The sequence below is a fragment of the Marmota marmota genome, unplaced genomic scaffold (assembly GCF_001458135.2).
Source record: "Marmota marmota marmota unplaced genomic scaffold, marMar, whole genome shotgun sequence".
In the NCBI taxonomy this organism is placed as follows: Eukaryota; Metazoa; Chordata; class Mammalia; order Rodentia; family Sciuridae; genus Marmota; species Marmota marmota.
Genome location: NW_026000005.1, coordinates 26,444,549 through 26,456,638, shown reverse-complemented (window position 1 = coordinate 26,456,638; position 12,090 = coordinate 26,444,549). Strand labels below are relative to the sequence as shown.

The 12,090-nt window shown below is 32.6% G+C and overlaps 1 protein-coding gene across 4 annotated transcripts in view; it reads right to left on the bottom strand.

Moving 5' to 3' along the window:
- Positions 1–12,090, bottom strand: part of Creb1 (cAMP responsive element binding protein 1) — a 65,028-nt gene that overhangs the window by 29,938 nt on the left and 23,000 nt on the right. For 2 of the 4 annotated variants that reach the window (XM_015481311.2, XM_048808411.1), the window contains exons 3-4: positions 10,087–10,233; positions 1,784–1,884 (exon numbers count right to left, since the gene is read on the bottom strand). In XM_015481311.2, coding sequence (XP_015336797.1) covers positions 1,784–1,884; positions 10,087–10,233 — 248 coding nt within the window. Of the gene's footprint in view, positions 1–1,783; positions 1,885–9,277; positions 9,320–10,086; positions 10,234–12,090 lie in introns of all 4 variants that reach the window. The other 2 variants (XM_048808409.1, XM_048808410.1) reach the window with 2 other exon arrangements.

Here is a 12,090-nt window from a genome sequence, read left to right as displayed (position 1 = left end):
CAACTAGTAGTTAAAGATTAGAAAATTGGCAGAAAGGTGGTTAAAACAGAAATTTAAAAATTGTTTTTATTTTATACTCAACTTCAGACATTTTACAGTTATCACTACCATTTTATCCTGTTTGTTTCAGCTTATTTATTTTCCTATCCATGAGGGTACTTATCTGTTAAGGTTCTGTCACTTGAAAATTTGATAAGCACAACTTCTATGTTTTTCTGCTAGATTGCTGCTAAAAATATCAAGCCAAATGAGACCAAGAAGAGTGCTTTTCAAGTACTTCCTCTGGATATAAATTTATCACTATAAAGATAGAAAGTTGTTCCAATAAAAAATGCATCTTCTATTATCAATTAATTCCTATTTCTCCAGCCTTACACATATATATTAAGAACTTTAGTAGATACCGTACTATAATCAAGACGCAGAGGCTAGATTTCAGGAATTCATAAACTTAAACTAAAGGTGCCCTAGTGGGGAGTTTGATTGTAAGTGAAGATGTCATTATCTTTAATAACTCTTTCTCTGGATTTCCCAAGTAGATTTCCCAGAGAAGTCAAATAACTGTTATGTCTCTAGGTTTACATAATGATCTACTAGAAAAATCTAGACTTAAGGAAATACAATAAATAAACTTAGTTGAGATTCCATACAACATGTAATTTTAATCAATTAAAAGCATCTTTTGATTGATCATTAAGGTGTTACTATTTAAATGACCTTTACTACAATGTAGGCTGCAAGCCAATTAAGAAAAATTATGATATTGTTCAATAAAAAACCTCATGTTAAAAGGCCTATAGCTAATATTTGCCTAAAATTTATAGAGAAGCTCTATGCATACCTGGCTGGATCTGCTTCAGGATTGATGGTGTTATATATACTATCATGAGTTATACTTTGAAGTTAAAATCTAACACTAGTTATATTAAAACAATAGAAACTATTAGCATAAAAGCATACAACATATATCTAGTATCATAAAAGTTAAGCCCTCAAAATAATTTATTTATATTTACTTAGGATCCTTAATCTAAATGTGGGGATAGAGAAAGGGGTTGGCTTAGTAGCTAAACAAGTGGGAGCAGGGAGTGACAACCACCTCATCAAAAAAATTGGCATATACATAAATAGAAATGTTAGACTAATAAAAAGGAAGATAATTATAAGTCATTAAACTCTAAATTATAATTCATTAAACTCTAAGGTAAATTAATCAATATTTTTGGAATTGTCCTTCCTGCAGATGTTTCTACATATGACGAATGGTTTTTGTCTACCTTGGAGACAAAGCATGGACTAAGCAACATCTATAGCTGAAAACAAAAAGTATAGTATGGTGCCTCTAAAATTAGAGAATGTCAGCAAAGCATCACCCTAAAACAACTAATAAATAGTTATCTGCTAAGTACCATGGCATAAAAATGGCTTGTAAACATGTAGCCACGTAGATGAATAACAGCCTCAGAACTGACACATAACTAGAAAATCCAGTAACTATCAAATGTATTTTTTTAAATAAAAAAGCAGCACCCAGCAGTCTACAAAATCAGAACCAGAAAAAAGTAGTGTTTATCCAGAAATGCTCAGAGTTAAGAATAATTTATTTTATAAGACAAGCTTATTCTATATGATAAACTTATTTGGGAAGTAACTTGAGATAAAGATAAATCACCTATAATACTGGCTTGATCAGTAAACCAATCTTCTGACATATCTTTACCTGCAACTATCTAAGGCTTCCTGTACATCTTTGATTCCAAGTTCTAATTATTAAATTTCATACCTGTAGGAAGGTCTCCTTGAAAGAATCTCCCTTCGTTTTTGAGAATCAGTTACACTATCCACTGACTCTTGTGAATCTTCGCTTTCTGCAATAGTTGAAATCTGAAAATAAAGAAGAACTTGATCTTGATAATCAAATTTAGTTTCCAAAAAATTTCATTAACTTTATGGTTGAATACAAAAGAATACATATATTTAAGTCTTATACATGGTTAGGTTTTTAATGGGAGACAACCGCACCAACCACTCTCCCCTCCCTTCCCCTTTACTTAACTTATAGAATATTTAAATTGAATTTAGAGAAACCAAAATATTTGTCCTGAAAACATCTGTCCTTAATTTCTTTCAAGACTCCATGTAATCAATCCTGAACTCATCAGTATTATTTATGTCAGGTTTTTCTTGTCAGCTGTTAGGACAAAACTGCCAACTTAAACAAGGTTTCTGACATTAGGGAAGGAATGACTAAATATTTGGTCAGAAGTCTATATAGAGACTATACAAATATTTCCCCTTTAATTCTGATGCAAACACTTATGCACTACTTAAAATTGTACAAATAAAATTAATGATCCCTCACCACATTCCCCAGTTGTTTCTAGCAAGTAAGGGAAAAATCCTGTTTCATATAGACAAGTTTAAAAGTTGGCATTCTACAATTATTTTTTAAGCTAAAATCCAAGGTAAAGAATCATGCATTTCTGGTAAGCATCCCTAGACTGAAAATAAATGAAGATATGTGAATAAAGATTTTACATGGGATAATAGAAAAAATAATTTACTGAAAATTTACTATGTGTCAGGTGCTATACTAAAGCACTGGCATATATTTATATCTAGTACATTACTTAGTACAGTAACATCAGGCACCAGATAGTTACTAGTACTATATCCATATTATAGATAAAAGAACTAAAGCAGAAAGAGGTTAGGTAACTCACCCAAGTAACAAAGCTATGAAGAAGTAAAACTCCTGTTAATACTTAGCATCTCTGTTTTAGACATCCTTACCAGCATCAAAATCTTGCTGGTTCCTTCCAGTCTCATTCCAGACTATTTCAGTCTGAAACCAGTACTGTCAGAAGCAACAACCCAGTAGCATTTTTAGACTGTTTCTAAACTAGAAGTTCTCTCACCTAAATGTGCTTGTCTGTCAAATTCATATTTACAGATTTCTATAGTCTAAACTGTAGGGGTCACATACTCTTTTCCGAAAGAGGTGCACATGATGCTATCAGAATTAGAATTAGATTTAGCCAAGACAAAGGGATCTGTGTGGGTTAGGTCCACATCAAAATATATGACCATGGCAATATGAAAAATCGTAAGTACTTCAAAGATACTTGACAAATTCCAAAGATATTCTGTATGCAGTCAGAGCCTAAGGGTTCTAGAGAATAGACATTCACCTTACAAAGAAATCAGTTAAATCTAGTAATGCTTTGTAAAATACACCTATAGTAAAGTAATATGTCCATCAAACTTTAAAGTATATGATGCCTAGTTTGAAAGACCTAAGAATCAGTAGGCAACAATTAATGGATCCAGAAATGATGGGCAAGGCTGAATTCAGTCTATAATTCTCAACAGAGTAATAATGCTACAAAGTACTGCCAAAGGAACATGAAGGAAAATTTCCCAATTATTAGTTGTAGCTGCTGTAACTAGCCCACTCAACACAGCATCTGCATAAACTTTCTCATAGATAACGGATCTGTGAACAGGTCTTAGCAGAGCGTCAGAAATTCAAGGAACGAGACTAAACTCAAAGTGGACGGTACTGATAAACAGTTGTTACCTTTATTAATACTGCACTCAGAATCTACTTAGTTCCTCTGTGGCTTTCTTTCTTTGCCCTCTGCTTCACTTACATATGCCCATTGTTATATAATAACCTTTTTTAAAAAATTATTTTTATTTGTTCAAATTAGTTACACATGACAGGAGAATGCATTTTGACACATCATACATAAATGGAGTATAACTTCTCATTCTTCTTGTTGTACATGACGTAGAATTACACTGGTCATGTAATCATATATACACATAGGGTAATAATATCCAATTCATTCTACTATCCTTTCTACCCCCAATATCCCTTTCCCCTCCCTTCATTCACCTCTGTCTAATCTACCACCACCCCAATCCCTTATTATGAATTACCATCTGCATATCAGAGAAAACATTCAGCCTTTTGGGGGATTGACTTATTTCGCTTAGAATGAAAGTCTCCAGCTCATCCATGTACCAGTAAATGTCATAATTTCATTCTTCTTTATGGCTGAGAAATAGTCCATTGGATATATATACCACATTTTCTTTATCATTTATTTGTTGAAAGACACTGTGTTGGTTCCATAGTTTGGCTATTGTGAAATGAGCTGCTATGATGTGGCTATGTCCTTTGGGTATAAACTGAGGAGTGGAATGACTGGGTCAAATGGTGGTTCCATTCCAAGTTTTCTGAGGAATCTCCATACTGCTTTCTGTAGTGGCTACACCAATTTGCAGTTCTACCAGCATGTATGAGTGTACCTTTTCCCCCACATCCTTGCCAAAATTTATTGTTACTTGTGTTTTTGATAATTGCCATTTTGACTAGAGTGAGATAAAGTCTCAGTGTAGTTTTGATTTGCATTTTTCTAACTGCTAGAGATAAAACCATCTCTTAAGGACATACAGTAACATAGGAGGACTTTCTTCCAAGCTGAAACTTATTAAAGCAAGCTATATAAACCACCCACATAATAATTTTGAAATGATGTTGCTTTTTTATATGTGGCCTTTGATTCCCTCCCCCTCGAAGTGAATTTGTGGCCCTTAGTAGAAATTTTGCTCTTCTCTGATCTAAATTACGTGGTAAAGACAGAAATAAAAACATATTAAAGCAATTTTAGCAAAATTTTCAGGATATTTATTAACTATTATCTAAAATAATTTATCTTTAGTCCTTCAGTAGTAGTCCGTTTTAATAATTCATTTTGTAAATCTTTGCTAAATGTACGTTATCTTTAGACAAACAGATTCTAGATCCAAGAATTTTAATATATGTAGAAACAGAATTCAAAATGTTCTTTCATAGCCACAAATTCTCCATGATAACTTCAAGCTGTGAAGTATCTGTTTATCCCCTACTTCATTCACAGTTTAGTTAATGCCCCAACAATGTATAGAAACAATATTCTAACTTCTGTTTTTGCAGTTTCATTTGTTTCTGTCACTAAAAAACGATGTTGCACTGAATGGCAGACACCTGGAATCCCAGCAACTAAGGAACCTAAGGCAGTAGGATCAGATGTTTCAGGCCAGCCTCATTAATTTTGCAAGACGTCTTAAAATAAAAAACAAAAAAGGGCTGGGAATGTAGCTCAGTGATAAACCCAGTATTGGATATTGGGTTCAAGATCCAATACTGCAAAAACCAAAATTCCCAAATAAATGAAAATGGTGCTTTCCTTTCCTTATAGGGAGTATTTAGATTACTGAACTGCAAAGATAAAAGATTAAAAAAAAAAAAGTCAATTCAGATAGACAGAATTAACTTACCACTATTTAGTGACTAACTCTTTAATATAAACAGAATAGTGACTATTCAATATCACATAATGAATGTAACATTTCCTACCCTAAATGAAATCAAACTACCATGTAATGTACCAATGTTAAGAGTGCAGCCTAATGTCAACTATGGGCTTTGGACAATGTTGTAAATGTAGGTTCAGTTTTAACAAATGTACCAATCTGGTGGGGAAAGTTAACATGAGGGAGGCTATACAGTGGGGAGGGTATTCTATTTTCCATAATGTTACTGTGAACCTAAAACTGCTCTAAAAAAATTAAATCCTTAGAAACAAAAATTATATTGAACCCATACTTGAGAATAAAAAATCATATTAAAAATCCATTTTATAGTTATTAATTATAGTTCAATATAAACTTAACAGATTTAAAACAACCATATATTCCAACTAGAAGTATCACAGGTAATCTCATTCTAAAGATAGTATAACTTCCTCTGTCCCTCACCTCTTGCCATCTCTCTTATTAATCTCTTCCTGAGTTCCTTTGATACGTCTTTCATTTTGGCTACTTTTGAAAGTCAAGAAATTTTCAAAACACCAAGTCACTACTTACAGATATAAAGCTTTAGCTCTATATTTCTCAACTTTGATTTGTTTATGTTTATATAAATATATAAATTTTAAAAGTATCTACATATTTATATAAGCATATAAAAGTATTTATATAAATATATTTATAATATATAATCTTTTTAAAAGATTATAAAAGTGATTCAGAATATGATTCTGGGCTTAGGTTATTTAAATGTTGATTTAAAGTTTGCTAGCTTTGAAAAGGGGAACTCAACTGAATATGTAGATAACAAAAGTTAAGTCTCAAAAGTACACTTTGAGACTGTACTTACAAAATAAAACAATGCTTTTCCATTTTTCTCTACAAATTTTGCTAGTCATTAATGAAATCTATATAGTGTATTTTCACTCCCTGGCTTTAAGTCAATTATTGCATGCTTCAAGTCAACAGGAAGGTGGTGTTATAATTTCATATTTTTAATAAATTAAGTTCAACACCTGCTAAAACTAGAAGTCTTCTGAACAGTTGAGGAAATTCTATTTTTTTTTCCTTTTTCTATTCTTTGGGGATATTAAAAAAAAAAAAAAAAAAAAAGGGATTGAACCCAGAAGCGCTTAACCACTAATCAGCATTACTAGCACTTTCAACTTCTAAGCCTCCTGACTCAGCCCTCTTCCCCCAGCTGCTGGGATTATAGGCATGTACCACTGCGCCCAGCTACTTAAGTCTTAAAGTACATAGACTTAAGGCAAACTTTCATGGTTTGCAAGAGAAAAAAAATTTTCAAATTTCTATTTTCAAAATGCTATCTCCACAGCAAAAGTTTCTTTCAAAAATTATCACATTCATGATTAAAATAGCACTTCCCCCATGAAAGGTAATTAAAATGGATTTCTTTTTTCAAAAACATCTTAGGTAAGATATCCCTTGTAAGTTCTTGCCTGCCAACATTGAAAAGATCAGAAAATTGGGAAAAATTATCTTAGGTTAAAAACAAAAGAACACAACAAAAACAACAAAAAACCCAAAAGCAATCCATTCTGAAGTTAAACAACTCTTAAATACTTTGCTATATAATAACAGACTATGTTGCACAAACTTTTACTTTTGTCCCCACATTACAAAGTATTAAAAAGACTATCAAAATTCTCATCACTACTCTCTTCCTTGCTTACTCTATTCCAGCAACACCTTGCTATTCCTTGATATCCTAATCATAGTCTTATTTCCAAATCTTTGGATATGCTTTGGTTATCTTCTTGGCTTAGCCACCTTTACTGCCGTCTTCCATAAAATTAAACATCCTTCCCCTTTATGTCTTTCTCTATTCCTTTATCATTTTATTAATCTTTCCAGCACTTATCCTCAACTGACATATTTTATTTTTTCATAGTCTGTCTCTCTTCACTCAAATGTGATCTTCATGAGAATAGAGATGTACTGTTTGTTCACTGTTGTCTGATAGCACCTAGAACAATGACTGGCACACAGGATGTGATCAATAAACATTTGTTGACGAAATGGATGTAAGTAATATAATCCGTGAATCCTCTGTCACATTTAAACTGCACTATAGTAAAATGTGGCCAAACGTAATGAATGTAACTGTCAACCCCCATACACAATGCAACTCCCAGTATTTCTGTGAGCATTCTCACACAATCTGTGAGGGAATTTATGCGTATACATAGGAATAAAGTTAGAGTACCAAAAGTCAAGCTGTGCATGAAATATCATTATAGCTTAGTTTCTAATATTTTTAAACAAAAATATATAAACAGAAGTCTTAATATCTTATTCTTCCCATCAAAAGAAGTATATATCATGCATAATATTGAAACTTTGCTATGTTCCAATATTCTCTCATATAGAAGTTTGAGGGGCAATTTCTATTCTTGTTTGATCACTTTTCTGATGTAAATTATTTCCTAGTTATTTTAATTTTTTTGCAGAATAAATGTAGCTTTATTATGACCTACGAAAGACAGACATTAGAGCCTACTTATTAATATTTATTTCTGTTAGCCAGCTGAAGTGACCATTGAGGCCCTTTAAAGAAAAAAAGTGTATAACTGTATCTCTATTTATAGAATCTAGGTTTCAAGAAGTCCAACATTTCTTTTGTAAATTCACCTTAATGTAAAATATGTTCTTGAAAATATGAATACATATTTCTATTCATGTTTACATAATCCTCAGAATTATGTTGCCAACATTAGAATTAAGAATATAATCAATTAAATCATATATTATAACCAAAAATTGTAATCTTTTTCACAGCAAGACTTTCTTCTTTAATTGAAAAAGTAAAAAGTAAAAGCTAACATGAACAAAGTCATTTGACTTATAAATATGCACACTGGATCTAGAATTTAGGTGTTCTGACTGATTAGCAGGCCAAGTTCTTTTCATTGTCATCAAGAAGAAGACAGGGTGGGGAATTAGTAACAGAAGAGTATAGAGAATGGTAAGGTAGCATTCAATGAATTAAAAACTAAGGCGAAGGAATCAGTCATTGTGATTCCACAGAAACATCAAATTCTTTTATAATTATTTGGAAATACTATCTCCTACTTACTAACAAAGTCTATTCCCAGTATCTTATGGAAATTCATCCAACTTGATTTCACACGGAAACATTATCCCCACTGCTTAAGTAAAGAGTTGAAGGAAACTGAAAGCACAAGGACAGAATGAAGTAGAGGAACTAATAGTAGCTCAATGATCAGTATAATATGGCTGACAAAATCCTTTGATGACATTAATAGAATGCTTCCAGGAGAGAGGGGGCACCTCCCCACTCTATAGATATTAAGCAGTTCTGGCTATCATACTCAAGGAAACCACATTCTCACTCAGTAGAAAACAACCAGGATGGTAAAGAGGAATACCAAAGGTATACCATATAATAAAAAGCCTGAAGAAAAACAAAACTTTGTCCAGTCTGAATTTTTTCTTATAAATAGGAAGGGTGAGGGAAATGGGGAAGAGAAAGCAGATCAACAGAAAAGGAATTACTTGTTAATCTAGTTTCCGAGGATGGAAATGAGACCACCAGGTGAAAATTTTAGAAAGATATTCTGGCTAACCACAGGAAAGAACATTTTAGCAATCACCCCTAATTCTAAATAGATTATGCCAAGAGATACAGCTTCCTTTCTATGAAAGTATTCAAGTAATTCTGGACTACAATTTGGAAGGGAAATGTTATATAGGGGATACAAGTAATAAAGTAAGGGGTAGCTGTAGTCAACAAGTTTGGCTTAGATCTGAAGACCTCTAAGACTATTACTGAAACCATGAAATTCCATGTTTATAGAGAAGGACAAAGACATAAACAGTAATTTCTCACCTTCCTTTCTAATAATAGTTCTCTTCAAATCTAGGACCTAGGACTCACCTGCGTTCCGGAGAAAAGTCTTTTTAAGTCCTTACAGGAAGACTGTGAAGCAAAAAATATGAAATGGGAGGCTGGGGTTATGGCCTACTTGAATGAATGTTCAAGTCTTTTTTTTTTTTTTTTAATTTCAATAAGCTCAGTTGCAAATATCCTATACTGCTCTTGGTTCCCTACAGTTAAACAGAGTAGTCACTTCAGAGGTCTAAAGTGCCTTTATTCCCTTTGGAGATCAAACCAAAGGAACAAACTTTCCAAAGAATAGGATAGATAACACCTAGTATAATCAACAGCCCTGAAAATGTACTTTCTAAATATATTATTATTTCAAAGTTATATACTATAAATGAAAGTCCTATATACAGCCAATATTAAAATGTTTTATGTGATCCCTTGGTTCAAATAATATTAAGTAAGATTATTATTTTATATTTTATCAAGATTCTTTTTTCACCCAAATGAGGGTTTATAAAATAATTACAAAATTACAATTTTTATATCTTAATTTTCCTTAACTTAGATGTGTCAGTCTCTCCCAAACATTTCCACTTTATCTCATGTATTTAACTATTTCCCAATCAATTCTTTTTTTTTTTTCTAAAGCTTAAGAAAGAGCCATTTTTTAATGTCTCTTCTTGTGCATATATGTTCCTATACATAAGGTAACTATTCAGATGCAGCACATTCCTTTACTGTGAACTAAAATAAACTCTAAACTAGACGTGTCCTTATTTTCATAATTTATGAAAGGAGACAGAAATGGCTATTAACAACATATATAAAAGTATATGCAGAACTTTTTATACACATACCTGAACTGTCTGGACTTGTGGAGACTGAATAACTGATGGCTGGGCCGCCTGAATAACTCCATGTACTTGAACTGTTTGCCCATTGGGCAGCTGTACTAAAGTTACGGTGGGAGCAGATGATGTTGCATGAGCTGCTGGCATAGAAACCTACAGTGTTGAACATGGAAAAGAATTACCATTACAGATACTTTCTTGGGATTACTCAGGTTCAATATGAAGTAACTTTTTAGAACCAAAAACATGACCTTTTTGAAACACAAGTACTCATTGATGTAAAAGAAACCAGTGATTAGATTTAATATTTTTAAAACACAACACCCCTACATATCCCTCTCCCCTCCACTTACAACTCCTCTTAAGTGACGAAAAAACACAAGTTATTTTAATGTAATATAAAAATTCTAACAGATTTCTTCTAAACACTAAGTACCACTTTATTTGTATGTTATGTTACATTTTCCCACCTACTTGCATATCCAACTATCATTTCATTTTTCCAAGAAACTGAAGACTGGGGATCATTACTGCTGTTTAATAACAAATCTTCAAAGAGATGGATTTCCCCAAGGTCAACAGATATAGTGGCCTTGAAGGAACATAAAATTCTTCAGAGTATCATGTTAAATATGACACATTCTAAAACCTTAACTGTTCTCCAACTTCAACAAAACTGACCTAAGAATATACACCTTACAATATGCAATTCAGTTTTCTTTTTTAACTATTCCCGAGCATACCTTTTCATTAATGAGAAAGTATTAATAGACACTATAACTGAAAATTTCTAATCCTCTTCTTAAAAATGATTATAAAGTGACAATATATGATGTTTTAGAAGTTTGTTTTCATTTTGAATGAATAAAGGGATAGAGCTAAAAGAATATATATAAAAAAAAACATTTCCCTTATAGCAAAAGTATGCAATTTTAATGAGTCAATAGTCAAGTTAAAAGGGACTGTAAGTCATGTGTATCAGATGGTACTTATTGTTCTTATACTCTTAACACATTCAGGGTAGGAATTTTATTTGCTCATTTGGTAAATAGTTACTGGGACCTACTGTCAGGAATAATGTATAAATTGAAACTACAAAAATGAAACAAAGATATGGGTCCCTGACAATAAAAAAATTATTGACATGTGTTTATGAAGGAATGGGGTAGAGAAGACACACTAGTAAATGCAACTCAATGGAGTAATGAGGCTTGTTAAAAGAAAAATGAACATACTGAGGAGAGCTATTCAGTCCAACCTAAGAGGGGAGGCTACCAAAGAATGTGAATTTAAAACAATGAATACAAGTTAAACATGTATTTGATGATTTACAGGGGAGAAGGCACAAAATTTCAAGCAGAGAGGATAGTACTGACAAAAGCAAAGAGAAACAATGTAGTTTATACATGGTAGAGAGGGATAAACAATTCAGTACTACTACAGCAAATAAGTGTGTTACTGTATCATGTACGAAATCAGGAGACATCCAGGAATAGTGGTAGGCAGGGAATAAATAAACTAGTCATAAAAGCCTTAGTATATGTCACATAAAGAACTTGTATTTTGGGCTGGGGTTGTGGCTCAGAGGAAGAGCGCTCACCTAGCATGCTTGAGTCACTGGGTTCGATCCTCAGCACCATATGAAAATAAAATAAAGTTATTGTGCCCACCTTCAACTAAAAAATAAATGTTAAAAACAAAAAAACAAAAAAACCCTGTATTTTATCCTGAGTATTGGGGAAGGCAATGAAAAGATTTTTAACTTCTTTAGTATGATGGTGAGGTTTGAAGTTCGTATTAGATACTTTCAGTGGCAGCATGACTGATTTATACATGGGGGGTGGTGGAGGTGTAGAGACAAAATGAGAAAGTCAGTGCAGTAGTTAAGGTGAGAGATGAGAGCAGAACACAGTGCAGTAGTAGTGGTAAGGATGGGAGTGAGAAAAGAGATTTCGTGAAGATCTGGAGGAAAAACAAAGACTTTATGAATAGATGAGGGAAAAATCAAAG